General features: G+C 49.6%; 8 protein-coding genes across 8 annotated transcripts; 6 read left to right on the top strand and 2 right to left on the bottom strand.

The window, feature by feature from the left end:
- Positions 1 to 44: 44 nt before the first annotated feature.
- Positions 45 to 1,389, bottom strand: P170DRAFT_387365 (SET domain-containing protein). The gene is made up of 2 exons (XM_024845801.1): positions 453 to 1,389; positions 45 to 395 (listed from the first exon to the last, which is right to left on the bottom strand). The coding sequence occupies exons 1-2, from the start codon at positions 1,314 to 1,316 to the stop codon at positions 153 to 155; spliced, it is 1,107 nt and encodes a 368-aa protein (XP_024701814.1). The 5' UTR covers positions 1,317 to 1,389; the 3' UTR covers positions 45 to 152.
- A 1,209-nt stretch (positions 1,390 to 2,598) lies between these two features.
- On the top strand, positions 2,599 to 5,315 carry P170DRAFT_477391 (F-box protein; the record flags this gene model as incomplete). The annotated part of the gene is made up of 4 exons (XM_024853455.1): positions 2,599 to 3,823; positions 4,734 to 4,966; positions 5,067 to 5,141; positions 5,211 to 5,315. The coding sequence occupies 4 exons, from the start codon at positions 2,599 to 2,601 to the stop codon at positions 5,313 to 5,315; spliced, it is 1,638 nt and encodes a 545-aa protein (XP_024701813.1).
- Positions 5,316 to 5,820: 505 nt separating this feature from the next.
- P170DRAFT_438276 (F-box protein) lies at positions 5,821 to 7,441 on the top strand. Its single transcript, XM_024849559.1, has 2 exons — positions 5,821 to 7,302; positions 7,367 to 7,441. Exons 1-2 carry the CDS (start codon positions 5,955 to 5,957, stop codon positions 7,399 to 7,401), a joined length of 1,383 nt encoding a protein of 460 aa, XP_024701812.1. The 5' UTR covers positions 5,821 to 5,954; the 3' UTR covers positions 7,402 to 7,441.
- A 430-nt stretch (positions 7,442 to 7,871) lies between these two features.
- Positions 7,872 to 10,024, top strand: P170DRAFT_457119 (Zn(II)2Cys6 transcription factor; the record flags this gene model as incomplete). The annotated part of the gene is made up of 6 exons (XM_024851684.1): positions 7,872 to 7,999; positions 8,045 to 8,587; positions 8,637 to 8,873; positions 8,926 to 9,209; positions 9,266 to 9,646; positions 9,981 to 10,024. Exons 1-6 carry the CDS (start codon positions 7,893 to 7,895, stop codon positions 10,022 to 10,024), a joined length of 1,596 nt encoding a protein of 531 aa, XP_024701811.1. The 5' UTR covers positions 7,872 to 7,892.
- Positions 10,025 to 10,200: 176 nt separating this feature from the next.
- P170DRAFT_438273 (acyl-CoA N-acyltransferase) lies at positions 10,201 to 11,034 on the top strand. Its single transcript, XM_024849558.1, has 2 exons — positions 10,201 to 10,671; positions 10,734 to 11,034. Exons 1-2 carry the CDS (start codon positions 10,305 to 10,307, stop codon positions 10,961 to 10,963), a joined length of 597 nt encoding a protein of 198 aa, XP_024701810.1. The 5' UTR covers positions 10,201 to 10,304; the 3' UTR covers positions 10,964 to 11,034.
- A 38-nt stretch (positions 11,035 to 11,072) lies between these two features.
- Positions 11,073 to 12,341, bottom strand: P170DRAFT_427822 (uncharacterized protein; the record flags this gene model as incomplete). Its single annotated transcript, XM_024847802.1, has 5 exons — positions 11,073 to 11,475; positions 11,534 to 11,679; positions 11,729 to 11,950; positions 12,004 to 12,108; positions 12,168 to 12,341. 5 exons carry the CDS (start codon positions 12,339 to 12,341, stop codon positions 11,073 to 11,075), a joined length of 1,050 nt encoding a protein of 349 aa, XP_024701809.1.
- A 1,038-nt stretch (positions 12,342 to 13,379) lies between these two features.
- Positions 13,380 to 15,224, top strand: P170DRAFT_362176 (putative amino acid permease; the record flags this gene model as incomplete). Its single annotated transcript, XM_024844515.1, has 6 exons — positions 13,380 to 13,517; positions 13,567 to 13,637; positions 13,687 to 13,800; positions 13,859 to 14,346; positions 14,396 to 14,721; positions 14,790 to 15,224. 6 exons carry the CDS (start codon positions 13,380 to 13,382, stop codon positions 15,222 to 15,224), a joined length of 1,572 nt encoding a protein of 523 aa, XP_024701808.1.
- A 500-nt stretch (positions 15,225 to 15,724) lies between these two features.
- Positions 15,725 to 16,306, top strand: P170DRAFT_511260 (uncharacterized protein). Its single transcript, XM_024854868.1, has 3 exons — positions 15,725 to 15,871; positions 15,942 to 16,056; positions 16,114 to 16,306. Exons 1-3 carry the CDS (start codon positions 15,784 to 15,786, stop codon positions 16,190 to 16,192), a joined length of 282 nt encoding a protein of 93 aa, XP_024701807.1. The 5' UTR covers positions 15,725 to 15,783; the 3' UTR covers positions 16,193 to 16,306.
- The last annotated feature ends 36 nt before the right edge of the window (positions 16,307 to 16,342 follow it).

The following is a 16,342-nucleotide window of genomic DNA, read 5'->3' as shown; positions in this document are numbered from 1 at the left end:
GTATGATACGCCAGGCATATAAGTTCATCTATTTTCATTTTAGTCAAGTGTCTATTCGTATGTGTTCATTTAGTGAAGCTTTATATGACCATTGTGTGCCAAGTATATCGATCTTGGCTCTATATTCTTGAAAGGTCGTATGTTCAGGTCGTCTATTCGTCATCATCCATCGCCGGGAATGCATCCCAGCTGTTGTCTTCTTCCGGTGTCTCTTCCCCGAGGCACCTTTCACATTTACATAGAAACCTGAAGGACTTTTGTAGATGTTCCCGTCGTGCGCTCAGTTCCACAAACTCCGTCAAGTCGAAATAGGATATACAGCATTCTTCGCCGGCTTGGATATCGCGCGACGAAACAAACACCATTCTGCCGTTGTTGTCAGGCTTATGGATAATCTATTTCCCATTAGCGATTTGTTTTACAACGTGGAAGTAAAGTATAGGACCACTTACATTCGGGCTACACGAGTGATTTGCTATAGCAGCGCGAGGGTACACAGCTGCAGCGAACTGCTCCCCCCTATCAAGCGAAGTATCCGAGAGCGAAAGAATCCCCGTTTCTCTCGGATACAGGCCAAAAGAATTGGCCTCTTCGCGACAAATAAGCGCCAGGACATCATCCGCGCTCATACCATGCGGCAACGACTCGGAAGTCCTCATATACTTCTTTACCAGCGTGCTCCACTCACGCACCTGCGAGTGCGCCCACGTCTCAGGGGAACCACAAAGCGACTCAATAGCGCTCCATCCGGCCTTGAAGCGTTGTGTCGACTCTAGACTGCCGACTTCCTCAACAGACCTCGTGGCCAATATCCGCACAATAAGCCAAAGCATCCCGAAATCATACTCGCCCCATTTCGAGCGTATCGAGGCCGCGTACTTCTTCAACCAGGTACACTCGAACCCATGACGGGCTTGGTCGGCCGCTCGACAGGCTTCATTACACCACGCTACATCGGGGACGCAGTTGCTTGGGCACGAGGTGCGTGTTCGCGGCTCCGTCGACGCAGACGCAGACGCACTAATAATCTTCCGATTGCATTTGGAATTGCTGCATAGGACATCCGGACTTGAGGCGGGATCGTCAACGACGGGAATTACAGCGTAAGGTGTGTCTATTAGGAGAAGTTCGCCTTTGGCTATGGGGTGCGAGGCGACGAGTTGGCGGCCTTTGATTGGGTGCGTGCTTTGAGAGAGATAAGCGTGGAGCCAAGGTTCTTGAGAAGTGTTTATCGTGACATTTGTCAGGTGGTCTGTTGTGATGTGCAGTCTTTGTTCAGCTGCTGCTGTTGTGGTTGTTGCTGTTGGTGATTGCATGGTTGAGTTGAGTTGTTAGACTTAGGGGGGCTGTCAGGAGTGGGTGTGGATTCTAAAATTTGCGGCACTGAGAAATTTTTCCCAATTTTTTTCACTCCCAGATTGATCACCAATTTGAATAATCTTATCTTTGCCTCTGGGGTCCCACTATCTGTGCCGTGGATCTGGACCCTCTGAGGCCTTTTCAGTGGCTGCGAGGCGTCCCCTAGTGGGACCTTGCTCATTTCTTGGCAACATGATGCCTTTCGGCAGGTCGTGATTGGTCTGGTCTAGCAAGACGGTTTGCTTTTAATTGTGGTTGTGATCTCTCCTATTACATTCTAACTATTTTCGATATTAGGATGGATCACTCACGATGTATGGTTGCTTTTTTGTTATGTTGTTTTGTCTCATCGCTCAACTGTTTATATTTGCCGCAGGTGGCGACGAAAACAGGGAGGCAAACATGGTCCCGAAGAATTTCCAGCAGATGAGGAACTTTGATGACAAAAAGCAAGATATTATATACTTTTTATCAACCAGTTATTGCAATAATCCATGTGTATCATCTAATGTCTACTCCCGAGGATGCAAGAAACACTCATTGAAGATGGGGCATAGACCATCACGTGGGTACCACGTGGGCAGGAACCGAGTCAGTCATCTGAGGTCGGAGAAACTCACCGACAATTGAGCTTCAAAATCTCTTGTAAGTTGGATGAAATCAAACAAAGGAGGATTCCTCCTTCGACAGGTAGATTTAGGAATTCTCCGTTAAGCAACATTCTCCTGGGCCACTTGGTTATGTTCTCAATTCTCTGACTTGCTATGAATACCAGAACGGTGGTCGTTAAACTCTGAAACTAACAGTGAGTGTGTCTGTTCGGTCGGTAATGGTGAATAATAGGAGATTAGCCCATCTGCAATGATACTTACGATGCCACCTGCTTTAGGCAGAGGTATTCCTGCTTATCGGAACTTCCCAGGGGCAATCATAGAATATGAATATACCACCAGAAAGTAGACCTCTAGTGGTCCTACGTGAAAGCTCCGACAAGAAGTTCACGCTGAATGGTTTCTAACATACTATGCCCACCTGATAGGCAGATTATTTGGAACTTGCCAGTAGAATACTGCAAGTTTCACTGTTGGATGTTCTAGCCGGTTAAATCCGGCACTGTTGGCCACGTGAAATTCTGCATAAAAGGACTGATTGTCCATGATTGAAGGCCTTTGTCCCCTAGCAACCCCATTCTCAGATCCCTTTGATTACCAAAAGAAAACTCTTTGTGAGCCTTTCATCATGAGCATGCCTTCTCAATCATCATCGGATGCACCCGAGTCATTTATCCAGAGGCTTCCTAATGAACTGCTCATCCTGATCTTTGAACAGTTGCACCCAGCCACTGAAAAATACCCAAAATTTAGCTATTGGCTAAACCCGATGTTGGTCTGTCGCCGATGGTATCCTATTGCAGAAGAAGTTGCATGCGCTAGTACGACACTGTACATTGAGCGGGATCCGGACGCGACGACAAGAGTATTGATCAATAAATCACAGACAAGAAGATATGTTCGGTCAGTAAGGTTCAATTGCAACTTCGCGGCAGAGAGCTTGAGGGCCAGAACCCTGATACTGCTGCAGTCGTTGAAGCGTGTGCGCTGTCTTATCCTGGACTCCGGGTTCCCAATAAAAGACAATGCTATGCTCGCAGCGTTCCGGGAAATGCCCCTCACTGAGCTGCACATAACTTACTTGCTGTGTCCGTACTCCCTGTTAGAATTCTCTAACATCCCCACTCTGCGACGTTTGGCTCTCAATAATTGGGGTGATTTCATTAGGGAACGTTGGCGTCGGGGAGCAGTCCCTAGACGCCGCCCGCCTCCACGGTTTGACGTCGACCTAGATAATTTCCTACCACCAAGGAAACAAAGGACCTCGAGGATTACGACTCTTCGATTCAAGAAACTCGACATCCCTGCGGACCTTTTGGAACGGCTTTTCATGTGGCCGGCGGATCTGGAAAGCGTCGAATTGGACTTTCTCCCCAGAACACCTCGGCTTCTAACATACACGGCTGAAAGAATCCAGGATATGCTCGCACCGCGTGCTGCATCTCTTAAAAACGTTAGATTAGGCGCTCTGCATCTCAACAGCAGGCGTATACCGGACTTTTCATCCTTCAACTGTCTGGAAACGCTTACTGTGTATGGAGCAAATCTCTTGTCAGAGCGTCCCGAGATTGCACTGCAGAAGCTGGCTACGCCGAGTCTCAAACTTCTTATAATAGACCTTAGAAGCGACTCGGAAATTATCGCGGGTCGTGGAAAGTTCCCAGAAGTCTATCGCTGTTGGCTGGAGAGTTTTTTCAAGGGGGTTAAGGGCGTCAGCAGACTGTCAGGGCTCAAGAACGTGCAGATTTACACTTACAAGGGTCTTTTTAAAGAGGTGCGTCATCTTCCCTCTGCCCAAATGGTAGATAATTTGGTACAAATTGCCCAGGAGTGTGGAATATTTCTCGAGGATCGTAAATGGCGACTGGGAATGCTGCAATGAAGGGCGTGATATTTGTTTGACCAGCAGGATCAAACATGAGACTCTTTCATAGTTTAGGTTTATGGGACAAATTGAAAGCAAGTATGAAAGCGATTCCTAAGATTGCCTGAGTCCTGATTCCTAAGGCATCGAAACACCTATTCCGGTAGGACATTCCGTGAACTTAGTAGACGAGAGAATAGAAATTCATAGTATTTATTCACCAAAATGTATATCTATGTAGTTTGGAAATCCGAGGTGCAATCTGCAAAGCATTTCGCCCTTTGCTTACCCTTCTGTGGCCCTTTTACGTATGCAACACCATGGAAGCCATTTCTACCTGTTTAGCCTAGGTGCAGTCAAGCCATTCTGGTGCTGCTCCCATCGTAGCCATCGACCCAAGCATCGACATTTATCGGTTGATGGACGACAGATATGTTCTCTTTAATTATGGGGCGCTACGGCTAATCCCGCCGTAGTGAGCTTTCCCCGATATTCTTCTTAAAGGTCCATTGGACTGCGAATCTGATCGTTCCCAACCACTGCTCAATAGCACGTAATATTCCTTCACTTGCGATTTGTGAGACTGTTTTTCGTAGTGGACACCGGGCATGCACCCGACAGTTTCTCCACTCGCGGACGACGCAGCCGGGGTTTTTTCCCCTCATCAGGGTAAAGCACGCGGGATCTCCGCATGCCCCGGGACGCTACCCGAACTATACGCATAGCTCCTATATTAGATATCGATTTCCACATCTTTCGTTGCTTTGCTATTGTGCCTATCATATCTTCAATCGCTCAAAAAATTAACAAAAGTAAGCAGCTCTCCGAGACAATCGCAGTTCAAATTCACCAAAGTCAAAACGAAAAAAGATATGAATCGGCTAACAATGGCCTCTTAGTGTCTGGCAACCTCGTCCCTCTCACCGTCATCAAAGGCGCCGGCCACGAGTTCATCCCCCTTCCTCAGGGCGAGAACGCAACGACAGCCGACTTCCACTCCATTCGCACCAAGACCGAGTCGCCGGCCTACTTCACCTCCGGATTCTACAAGATCGAGGCTGGACCGCAACGACCCGCACACTACACATTCGAGGAGACCAAGTACGTCCTTAATGGTCAGATCGACGTTCTGGTATGTGTCTTTCCCAGATACTTACACATGAAGCCCAGTCTATACCGTTGCGCATGAATTCTCGAACAACATTGCTAATAATTGCATTTTCCATCAATAGGACGAGGCTACCGGAATCACCCACCATCTAGTCCCGGGCGACTTTGCCTTTTTCCACGTCGGATCTAAGGTCAAGGTATGTTATGACCATTTTCAATTCGACAATGTCGCAAATTGCAGCTGACGCATATCTACTGTTTACCAGTTCTCGACCAAGTCCTCGGGTTTCGCCTTCTACGCCGTTACTCGGCCCGTTCGGGCTCCCCACCCTAACCTTGTGGACCGAGAGGAGAAGCAGGCCAAGTTGTAAATCACGAAGCCAATGTCAATATGAATTATTGTGAACAATTAGAGAAATAAAATCTTCGTTTTAATTTTCGATATTTGTCTTTTTCGGGTGGATAAAGCAAAATGCACCGATATATACTTTCAATTCGAGTTCAAAGAGGGATATGAAGATAAAAAGAGCATCCAAAGCCGCGTGAAGAAAATAGAGAATGAAAAGAGGCATTAAATGGCAGGGAAGCCGACTGAGTGAATTGAGAAAACGGTTACTCAAAATTTTGCAATATAAAGTTGCATTCAGTGAACACATAGCTTGGTGAACAGAAAGTAAGGCAGCAAGGCAACAAGGCATCAATCCCACGCCACCTCGCACTAATCCAAATGCGGTCATCAGTTGCAGGGAAGTCACGTGGACAACAGCTGGCACAATGGGCGTGGGGTTACATTGAAGGGGTAAATAGCGGAATATTCTCTTCTACGAGATAACAGAACTTTCAATGGCTTCTTCCTCCCGATCTGACGGCCTCAATGGCGACCAAGGCCGACCGGAGACTCCGAAGGCCGACAATGTGGGTGCTCCGTGCACCCGAGATGAACTGCGGCACCATCTCCACCTTCTTAACAGCAGAATCTGCCCACCGGCTTGTGCTTGATCCCAAGCACAATGCAGGAACCACTCATTAACAACCTCCCCAATGAGCTACTCACCTGGATCTTTGAGATCACGCCGCGCTATGCCGATAACAACCACCCGGGCTACACGGCCTGGCACCGCAGACTGGAGTATTACCCATGGCTGAGATTCATGCTGGTGTGCCGCCGATGGCGCATTGTGGGAGAGAGACTTCTCTACCGCAACATGTCACTAAAGATCCTCGATGAGCCCTCGGAATCTTTGACGCGGGTGACAAAATCCCCGCATATCTGCCCGTTTGCTAGGGATCTGCGTCTTACTGTCTCGTTGAGTAAACCGGTGGCGAACTCAACTTTAGATCTGTTGCGGAATTTTAACGCCGTGCGCAAACTGGACTTGACTGGCCGCCCGTATAAAATAGGCCGGGAGATTCTCGAGATCATTCGGTCCATGCCGTTGACGGAGGTGTCGCTGGGCGAACTTCCTTCGTTGAATATGATTTTTGAATTTTTTGACATCCCCACATTGACACACCTCTCGGTTTCTTCGTTGGATAGGGGCAAGAATTTCCAGTCCCCTCCATCTGGCAGTGAGGAGAAAAAGCCAGCTTTGGAGGAAGAGGAAGAGAATGTCTCGAACTCATCACCGTCTCCAAACACGCCGACAGACACCAAGCCCACATTAAATGGCGATGCTGCAGAGGGCACAAAGGCCTTGGATGAACTCCTTCCATCCAGTCGACAAAGGACAAGCAAAATAACATCTATCCACTTTTCATGCCCCTCGACCGGCGTGCAAGCGGCCCAGCAATTATTCCTATGGCCTGCTCATCTAGAGGAAGTGAAAATCAGCTTATTAACCACCGCAAATACATACGAAGAGTACACAGCGGAGGGCGTACAGAGTCTTCTCACACCACAGTCAGAGTCGCTGAGGAAGATCGACATTGGAGTCATGACCCAGGGACGTGGCGGTATCCCGGACTTCTCAAATTTCCCCCGTCTCGAAGAAGTGACCATCTCTTCATATAACCTCTTCCATGACTCTCCGGAGGGTGCGCATCAGAAGCTTTCCGCGCCGGAATTGAAACGCTTAGAGATCAGCTTCTCCCCGGAGGAGCTGTGGTCCGAGTCATTGAATGACTTTGGGGAAAATGAAACGCTGTGGTTGGAGGAATTCATCGAGCTTGTGAAAGACGCGCCGGAAACGTCGAAATTAAAGAACATCTACGTCCGCTTCAAGCCGCAGCCTACATATCCGCCTCGCGATGACGTTGACGAATGGCCCTGGGACATGTTCGAGGAGTTGGCGGAAGTGAGTGAGGAATATGGGATTACGTTTGAATATGACCAGCCAGAGTTTTCCAAACGGCAATTCTGTGAGAGATACCAATCACCCTAGAAAGCTTTATTCTATCCAACAGGTGAATAACGAAATATCAGGTTATATAAATGTCGTATCGTTTTTTTCCACGTAAGTGGGTTGTGTTGTGTTCAGCATATGTTTATAGACCGTGATTTTATTTTGCTTTGATGATAGATATAGAGTGGTCCTGTTTGCATGTTGATGTTATTATGGTTATACGTCGTTACGAATTGCCAGTGTCGAAAGTCTGGCCTCCAAAAATGATACACTGTTGTTTAGATGTCTATGGCTTCAGTCAAGTGCCTTTAGATAATAATTGTTGTAGCAAGAGACACCCCTCACACCTACTTATGACGTCACTCCCGCTAAAAGGATGCTTAGTCACATTTTGCCGCCCTCGCCTAACCCAAAGGGGCTAGCCTTCGTCAGCCGGAGTTCCGTCCAAAACGCCCCGAACTCCGGTCTTCTCTCCCCGCGCGCCGGGATTCGGGAGGAATAGGCCCAGACCCCGTTGGCATTTGATCTCTGCCAGAGAGGCCGAACCCCCCTTTTCCCAACCTTTCCCACATCACAATACCCAGATATGCCCCTGCTGATTCTGTTATGCCTCCTAGTGTGCGCAGCTCAGCAGGCTACGGCCACGCCTGCATGGCTTGCGCTCAGGCCAAATGTAGATGCTTGCCTCGCGGGTCTGGCGGAAAGTGTCAAAGGTGAGTGATCTAAAATATGCTGAAGGTGGCAACTAACAGTTATAGATGCAACCGACTGAACAAAGAATGCGTTCAGTCGCAGAGAAAACGAACCCCTAAGCCGCTGTCCAGAACGGCGCAGCTGGAGCAGAAGGTCGACGGCCTGTTGTCGCTGCTGAGTGCGTCGACATCAGTGGACGAATCAGGCGCTCGGAGAGCAACTGGCTTAGAACAGAACGTACAGCAATCCCTGTCTGCTGATCTTGCCAATCCGAGAACGCATTCTAGTTCTGGTTTTACGCCGACCGAGTCACCCCAAGGAAATAGTGAGGTAGATAGGATTGGTTACGAGGACACGCTTTTAACCTCATTCCGAACCAAAAAGCTACCATGTTTCCCCTTTGTCCACATACCCGATACAACGTCAGCGCAGAAGTTCAAGCAAGAATCTCCATATCTTTGGCGCTGCATCGAGGTCACCGAGTCCAGGAATGTCGACGCTCTCGATGACTTTACGACGCGTCTACGTCGTGAGATCTCGAACGCAGTGTTGGTGGAGTTGGAAAAGAGCCTAGATTTACTGCAAGCAATCTTAGCATACCTTGCTTGGTAGGCCTAAATCATGCCGACATGAACGATAATTGACCGACTAGCACAGGATCACATATGAAAGCTTTCCAATGAAGTCTTCGTTATGCATGTACTGCCAGCTGGCATGCGGTTTGATCATCGAACTGGGGTTGACAACAGCACCACCGGGAGAAACAGGTTTGGCTACATTTACTCAGATTTGCGCGGGTCAGGGTCAGCTTCAACATCTTAGACCTCGGCTTTCAGAAACACGGACGATGAATGAGCGGAGAGCGGTGTTGAGCTTCTTTGTTTTGAGTTCAATGTCAGTTTGCCTTCATACACACTATCGGTTGAACAGATTTAACACTTTCTAGGATATCGCAATATCTGGGACGAATGGATCCTCTTCGCTGGACTCCGCATCTGACCGATTGCCTAGATGTTCTGAGCACAAACTCCGAGACACCGAACGATGCTGTCCTTGTGCAACTTACTCGAGCTCGCCTTCTGGCCGGAAAAATGTCCGACGGGCCGTGGAACGATACTATGCTCTCTGAGGATAGGTTTCCACGAGCACCATCATCGTTCTATCTCTCGGCTCTGCAAACTCACTTAGAACGAACCCGAGCCGAAATTCCCACGGATCTGCAGAATAACAGTATGTTAAACCCAACAACTCTTATGTGGACTGATACTCACTCTTTGTTCGAACAGAACCCATTCTATTCCATATTTACCACACAGAGGTCAGCCTCTATGACCCTATCCTCTTCAAGCCAACAACCGCCGACGACGACCTCAAACGCCTGGATTACCTCTATGCCTGCTTATTCGCAGTCAGACGTTTCTTCCACCTGGTGCTTTCCATCCCATGTACCGACTTTGCATCATTTCCGTTAACCCACATCATTCAAATCGCACATTGCTTCATCAGTCTCTTCCGTCTCTCAACTCTCGACTTCCCGGGGTGGGATAAGCCCAACGTGCGTCGTACAGCGGATATCATCAGCATTGCCCACCAGGCCGCTGAAAAGTGGATTCAAGTTGCCGATGTAGAAAACAATTCTCTGCATCGCAACGCATATACCGGACTGGGTACTATGATGCACAAGTTGAAAATTGGATGGGCGTCTAGGCTGGAGCCTTCTCAGAATGAATCACTTGATCGCGGAGGGATGGATGAAGGCGAGGAGCTAGGGGATCTGGATGCTTTGTTCGGGTCGGAAAGCGCGTGGTTGTTGGATGCATTTTTCTCGGGTGGTATATGTTAATAATTAGTTTTATGTGCGTGGGCCATTCTTTTCGCACTCGGAGGACATCTCGACTCTTTACGTACTGTTTCCTCGTATGATTGATCTCGTGGGTCGTCAGTCAGCGCTAGGCCCGCGCCGTCAATGCCTAGATTGACCAAATGCTACCGCGGAATTAGGCCCGGACCACGGCCCCATCGCTCCCAATAAGATTGTATACTAAAACGGACCCATATTGCCCTGGCTCCTCGGCCTCTCCCCTTGTCAATACCCTGAATAAAAGGGCATTAATGCCGGCACTAGACAAAATAGCAGACACGAATAAAATAAGCGGCCGTTAGCCACCAGATTCTTCTGCTCAACCTTGTCCATAAACCATGTCAGCCCATATAAGCATGCCGAACTTTCTCTCGACCTCCGAATCTGACGTTCTCTAATCGCACTCTCCCCTGCCCCTGTCTCTCCCCCACCGATACACGACTGGACAAAACAAACCACCCACCATGCCACTCACATTCCAAATCCTACCCGTCACAGCGGACGACATCCCAAGCCTAACAGAACTCTGGTACACGGCATTCAGCATCCGCGAAAACCTCCAAATGTTCCCGGACACACCGGGGCTCCGAAAATGGTGGGACGAAGCCAACCGCGCAGCGCTCGAGAAGCCAGACTCGCGCATGCTCAAGGTCGTCGATACGCAGAACCCCGACCGGATGGTCGCGTACGCGAAATGGAACCTTGCGGCGCATAAGTACGAAGAGCGGTTTCCGCCGTGGCATGAGGAAGCGGATGCGGAGTTGTGCGCGACGTTGTTTGGCGTGACGCAGGAGCATAGGAGGAGGGTGTTGGGGGGTCGAGAGCATTATTGTAGGGATTCTATCATTGATGATTGAGTGATTGGGGTTGAGATGGGCTAATGAATGGTGTAGATTTGGATATTATTATTACGCAGCCGGAGTTCAGGCGGCAGGGTGCGGCGTCGTTGCTCGTGCAGTGGGGGTGCGATCTCGCGGATCAGAATGGGGTTGTTGCGTACTTGGATGCGTATGAGCCTGCTGCGCCGCTGTATTATAAGCATGGGTTCCAGGATCAGGTTGATCCGCCGTTGGACGTGGAGTCGAATCTTCCGATGATTAGAGAACCGAGAGTGAAGAGCTGAGTTAGGGTTTGGGGGTCACGAGGTTGGTTTGTCTGTTTGGTGATGATATCTAGACGTTTGTACAAAAGGAGTCAAAGATATAGTCTAATTCTATATTGGCATTAAGGATCTATTTTCTATATGAGTCCATTTCGATGTACTCCGTCCGTAATGTCCACTCTCTTGTTTCTCGGATGATGAGCTGTTGGGAGTTGTCGCTGCCTTCAGATGCGCCGGTGACGGTCGGATTCAGCTCATCCTCGTCTCTGGGCTGCTTCGACTGAGCATGTGATGTAGTGTTATGCGAATCGTAATAGTATGACCCTGCAGCGTTCTTCTTCTTTATCCCTTGTCCCCAACCGGTGTTGAATGCGACGACAAACGGTTTTAGACACGGCATTGTCGCGGCCATGATGCTGAAGTGTAGAAGGACTTCTGTGGCGACCAACGCGTCGGAGAGGCGGAGAGAGAGGTCAGGGGCGGAGAAAGCGCGGTTGAGGTATATTTGTCGGACGATGGAGATGATGATTAGACTATCGTAAAAGGTGGTCAGCCAGGCAGGTCCACTAATGAGTGCAGGAAATGACTTACGTTGTTCGGGTCCCGAAAGCAAAGATAACCGCTACCTTCTGTTTGACCTTCATGCGAATTCCCCAAACCAGATACATACTGAGGCCCACGAGCAAGGTCTCTGTGATGACATCGATTGCGGTGATTCCCTTCCAGGCATTGTTCTGCTATTGTGTTGGTTAAAGGTCTAGGGTGCGGTAGGAGCCATTTGCATACCACTCTTGAATCCATTTGCTCAATGATTAATGCTCGTCCAGAATTGCTTAATATGCCAACAGAAACCATCGAAGCGATTGCCCATAGTGTTGTAAGAAGCAGAGCGCCTTTGCACCACAGCAAATAAGCAGGCTCGCGACCTAGCCGCTTGAGAAGAAGACACACAGATAGCTTGGCGCCACAATGACCTGCGATGAACAGAAGATCTGCAGCAAGCAAGGTCTCCGGGAGATCTTAGCTATGCTCAATCATGTCGGTCCGGGGTTTGAACTCACCTTGCCTCCATTAACCAACTCAGAGTCCGTGGCCGAACGTGCAGACTGGGCTAAACCATGGGACACTCCATTCATGATCACGCCCACATTTGCTATTCCGAACAGCTAAACACACGAGTTAGTGACGAGCCGAAACACCAAGTATAATCAGCCTGGAAACTAACACCTCCAACAAATGCTGCCAGATCGTCCCAGCCCAGAGGCCCGTTCAAGGCCAGTCTCATGTACAACCGGATCAAGGAGACAATCACCATCCATGACATGAGCATGGTAGCGGTGATCACCACCAGGCCTCTTTGATCGGTAGGCGTAAGGGCATACGCCGGGGGATTGTACATTTTGGCGAATTCACACGCTTTCGCGATCGCACCAGAAGCTGAACATCAGGCCCGACAGAGTCAAGGATAGATGTTTTGAGCGAAAAGGCCTTCTAGAAATCTCATCATCACATTCATTCTAATTTTCTCATCCCTGTTCACCCGAAGGACGGGATATCGTGGGACAGGATTCGCCAAGTGATTAAGTGTGATCGTTTTCGCCCCTTGGTTGTTTAGCTGTACGGCGAATCCGTGCTATTTCGATGACTACGCCGATTGTGTGGTCGTATTCCTTCAGGAAATGATCAGCCTTAATCTCGAGCCTGGGACGTCCGGAGCATAACTAAGTTGGAAGGATGAGACATGGTTGCATTCCGTGTTGGTGACTAGACAGGGATTATAATTGCGGCGTAGGGAACCCGCGTCGAATTATGCCCCGAAGATCAATCTACGCCTCCCCGAAGCGGATCAATCCGAAGCTAATTGTTAATTGTCCGTCCATCCGGGATCCACTGAAGCCCCTAAAGCTGCGCGCCGAGACACCTCAGTGGGCGGTTTGGCATCTGGCCTGGACGGCCCGTCGGCCGTGTCCCCCGCGAAAAAAACAACGCAGTGGTATTGTTGTTGTGCCGGATATGGGCCAGTGCTGCCGGTGGAGATCATTTAGAATTTAATAAATTCGTGGCATAGTCACTCGTGGGCTAGTCGTCGGAACGCAGAAGCCGGACCGCCATCGCGAATCACCTTTCGTCGTGGCCGGAATCCCTGCATTTCTTGGCCGTGTCCTGCCAATGGGCTAATGCATACTACTGCACCACCCCTTAAGGCGTTAAACGAGTTTTCGGACGAAGAAATGTTGCATGGGCTAGACATGCTTTGCAGGGCCGTTCAAAGCTTTTGCATGCTTGCCCCCGCGTGCTCGACTTGATCCTTGCTCCTGAAAAAAGAAATCTCTTCTCTCGCAACCCCTCATCACTCATTCTTTTTAACACATTCTTGTGAATCTCGAATCTTTAATTGTGGTCGCAAAGCCTTTTGCGATTTCGACCTCGACCCACGATGTGGTCCGACAAAGAAGCCCAATCGGCGGCATATGCCACTTCTCCTGAAGATGGCAGCACCGGTGTCAGTTCTCGCGGGGGGACTTCGCAAGACAAGAAGGATATGTACCGAGTGGGCAGAGATCAAGAGCTGAATGTATGGCATCAGCTTATTCCAAAATTAGAGCGACAACTGACGTGCGCAGCGAAACTTTCGTTTCCTCTCCGTTCTAGGTTTCAGTGCTGTGCTCATGTGCACCTGGGAAGCAATTCTCTAGTTCGTACTCCTTTCCATTAAATCGTTGTTCATTTCTGACCACTCGAAGTGGCGCTTCCTTCGGCTTAACAAATGGAGGAAAGGGTGGTATGATATACACATATATTGCGGGTTTGATCGGATTCAGCTTCCCGATCTTGTCCATGGCAGAGATGGCATCCATGTGCGTTGACTACCCTCTGCGAAAGTCTCACGATCAAATGGCTCATTTGGATCCCTAGGGCACCAACATCCGGAGGTCAGTATCACTGGGTGTCCGAATTTGCGCCTCCCAGCTGCCAATGCATCCTCAGTTATTTCACCGGCTGGGTGTGCGTGCTAGGCTGGCATACGGGAATTGCGGGATGCTCATACACTGTGGCGAACATGATGGTTGGCATTGTCGCGATTAACTACCCTGATTCGTACACCTATCAGCCGTGGCATGTCACCCTGCTCGTTATTGCTGTGGCCTTGGTCGCGCTTTTCTTCAACACCTTCCTGGCGCAAAAGCTCCCGTTGATCGAGGGAATCATCCTGATCATCCACTGCTTCGGCTTTTTCGCCATCCTGATCCCTCTATGGGTTCTTTCGCCAACGACGCCGGCGTCGGAGGTCTTTGGATCGATCGAGGACCGAGGAGGTTGGGGCAATAACGGACTTGCGTGTTTGGTCGGCCTTACTGGTCCCATGATGGCATTGATTGGACCTGACTCTGCAGTTCATATGTGTAAGAAATACCTACTCCCTTCGTACAGGGTCCGTGCTGACTCTGGTAGCCGAGGAAATCAAGGATGCATCTCGAGTCCTGCCTATGGGTATGATTTGGACGTTGCTTATCAACGGCTCTACCGGTCTCGTCATGATCATCACCTTCGCCTTCTGCGTCGGAGACATTGATGAGGTTATGCAGACCAACACCGGCTTTGAATTCATTCAGGTCTTCCTCAACTCGACAGGATCTGTTAAAGCCGCCACCGGAATGACCTGTATCATTCTTGTCATGCAGTTCTGTGCCGCAGTTAGCAACGTCGCCACAACCTCTCGCCAGGTTTATGCATTCGCGCGTGACAAGGGTCTTCCTTTCTCGGATTGGTTCGCGCAGGTAGGCCCCCTTGGATCCAGGCCCTTAGAACGAGTATAACGACGCGGATTCTCACCTACTCCGAACAGATTAATCCCACGTTCACCGTCCCATTGAACGCTCTCTTTGGCAGCGGCGTCATCGTCTCTCTCCTTGCGCTCATCCAAATCGGTTCCTCTGTCGCCTTCAACGCCATCATGTCGCTCGGAACAGCCGCCCTCTTCTCATCCTACATGATCTCCATCACCTGCGTGCGCATCCGCCGGTGGCGCGGACAGCCCCTCCCCCCTGCGCGCTGGAGCATGGGCCGACTCTCCCCGTTCGTGGATACCGTGTCCGTCCTCGTCTTGGTGATTATCTGGACCTTCACTTTCTTTCCGCTCACGCGCGAAGTCGACCCCGAGACCATGAACTGGGGAATCGTCATTTACGGCGCCGTTGCCATTTTCTCTATGGTGTATTACTTCGCCTACGCGAGGAAGGTGTACAAGGGACCCGTGACGAGGGTTAAAGTAATGGAGTAAATCCAGGCCTAGAGCACCTAGTCCGTCGGAATGCACATATCGGGAACCGGCACCTAGTGTAGCAGCCAAGCTCAATAGTACCTTAATTATCCGATGCGGTCGGAATCTGTAAATCTGTCCAACAATGCAATATGATATAATCGATCTCATTCATAGATATTCTCCGAGATCACGCAGCAAATGGCGACTGGCGAGACTCGTACAGGGCTGGGTCTATTACGCTTGGCTGACATAGCCGTTCCAGGCACAGCACCCCATGGGACATTGTTGTCTCCACTGCCGAGCATCTTGGCGGCGGCGAGCGCAAATGAGCAGCGCGGGTGCGACCGTCATGACGCATGCCAGGAATGCGAACGTGATGGCGATTTCTTGATCGGGGTGTGAAGAATTCTCGTCGCGATGTGGTTATCATGATGTAATGCCGAGAGGTGGGAATATATAGGTTGACGGGTGATTGTTCGATCGTTGAGCTTTATTCTTCATTGTTCTCTTACAATCTATACGAATTCTACACAATTTCCAGGGTTAGAATCAGAAGTTACCAAGCTACATCTGCAAAATGGATCTCGCTCAGAAGCACGGCCACCTTAAGACCGAGTCTCGGAACCCCTTGGAGTCGCAGCAGCCACATGTGGACAATCAAAGCGGTACGCACCCATCCAAATAAATAATCCATACCTCCTTGCGCGAACAGAGAAGTCTAATCATCCTTGACAGAGGTGAATAACCTCCTAGGAAGCTTCGGCCACCCCCAGAACGACCACCCCGATCGGAGATCTAGCGGCGCCGGCAACATGGGAAACCTGGTACAGAAGGCGCGAGAGATGACTGGGTAAGATGCCTTTTGATTGGACTTTGATTCGTCATGAAGTCTTACTGACTAATGCAGACGTAACTCTGGCGATATCTCCGACCGAAAGAATTCGCAATCTGAGGCGGGATTTGATGGTGTTCGAGAACAGCGATGATTTTCTGGGTTTTGGCTGAAGTATATCTATTCAAAGTCATGGTGGGAGATTTGATGTGTTTATATATATGATGAGTTATAGATACCATGTTCGGATATGCACATATAGTTGGTGGGGTTTAGAATACACCTGCATTGTTTGCATGGGGCT

Source organism: Aspergillus steynii, assembly GCF_002849105.1.
Source record: "Aspergillus steynii IBT 23096 chromosome Unknown P170scaffold_6, whole genome shotgun sequence".
Taxonomy (NCBI): domain Eukaryota; kingdom Fungi; phylum Ascomycota; class Eurotiomycetes; order Eurotiales; family Aspergillaceae; genus Aspergillus; species Aspergillus steynii.
This window is presented reverse-complemented; position numbering and strand designations above follow the sequence as displayed.

What these genes read in the sequence shown, in the direction of transcription:
- P170DRAFT_387365 (XM_024845801.1), bottom strand. Translation starts at nt 1,316, where the DNA reads ATGCAATCACCAACAGCAACAACCACAACAGCAGCAGCTGAACAAAGA. An exon ending in ATCACTCGTGTAGCCCGAAT is followed by an intron (nt 396 to 452) that starts GTAAGTGGTCCT and finishes AATGGGAAATAG; the next exon opens with ATTATCCATAAGCCTGACAA.
- P170DRAFT_438273 (XM_024849558.1), top strand. Translation starts at nt 10,305, where the DNA reads ATGCCACTCACATTCCAAATCCTACCCGTCACAGCGGACGACATCCCA. An exon ending in GGGGGGTCGAGAGCATTATT is followed by an intron (nt 10,672 to 10,733) that starts GTAGGGATTCTA and finishes TGAATGGTGTAG; the next exon opens with ATTTGGATATTATTATTACG.
- P170DRAFT_511260 (XM_024854868.1), top strand. Translation starts at nt 15,784, where the DNA reads ATGGATCTCGCTCAGAAGCACGGCCACCTTAAGACCGAGTCTCGGAAC. An exon ending in ACATGTGGACAATCAAAGCG is followed by an intron (nt 15,872 to 15,941) that starts GTACGCACCCAT and finishes CATCCTTGACAG; the next exon opens with AGGTGAATAACCTCCTAGGA. An exon ending in AAGGCGCGAGAGATGACTGG is followed by an intron (nt 16,057 to 16,113) that starts GTAAGATGCCTT and finishes TGACTAATGCAG; the next exon opens with ACGTAACTCTGGCGATATCT.
- P170DRAFT_438276 (XM_024849559.1), top strand. Translation starts at nt 5,955, where the DNA reads ATGCAGGAACCACTCATTAACAACCTCCCCAATGAGCTACTCACCTGG. An exon ending in GTTTTCCAAACGGCAATTCT is followed by an intron (nt 7,303 to 7,366) that starts GTGAGAGATACC and finishes ACGAAATATCAG; the next exon opens with GTTATATAAATGTCGTATCG.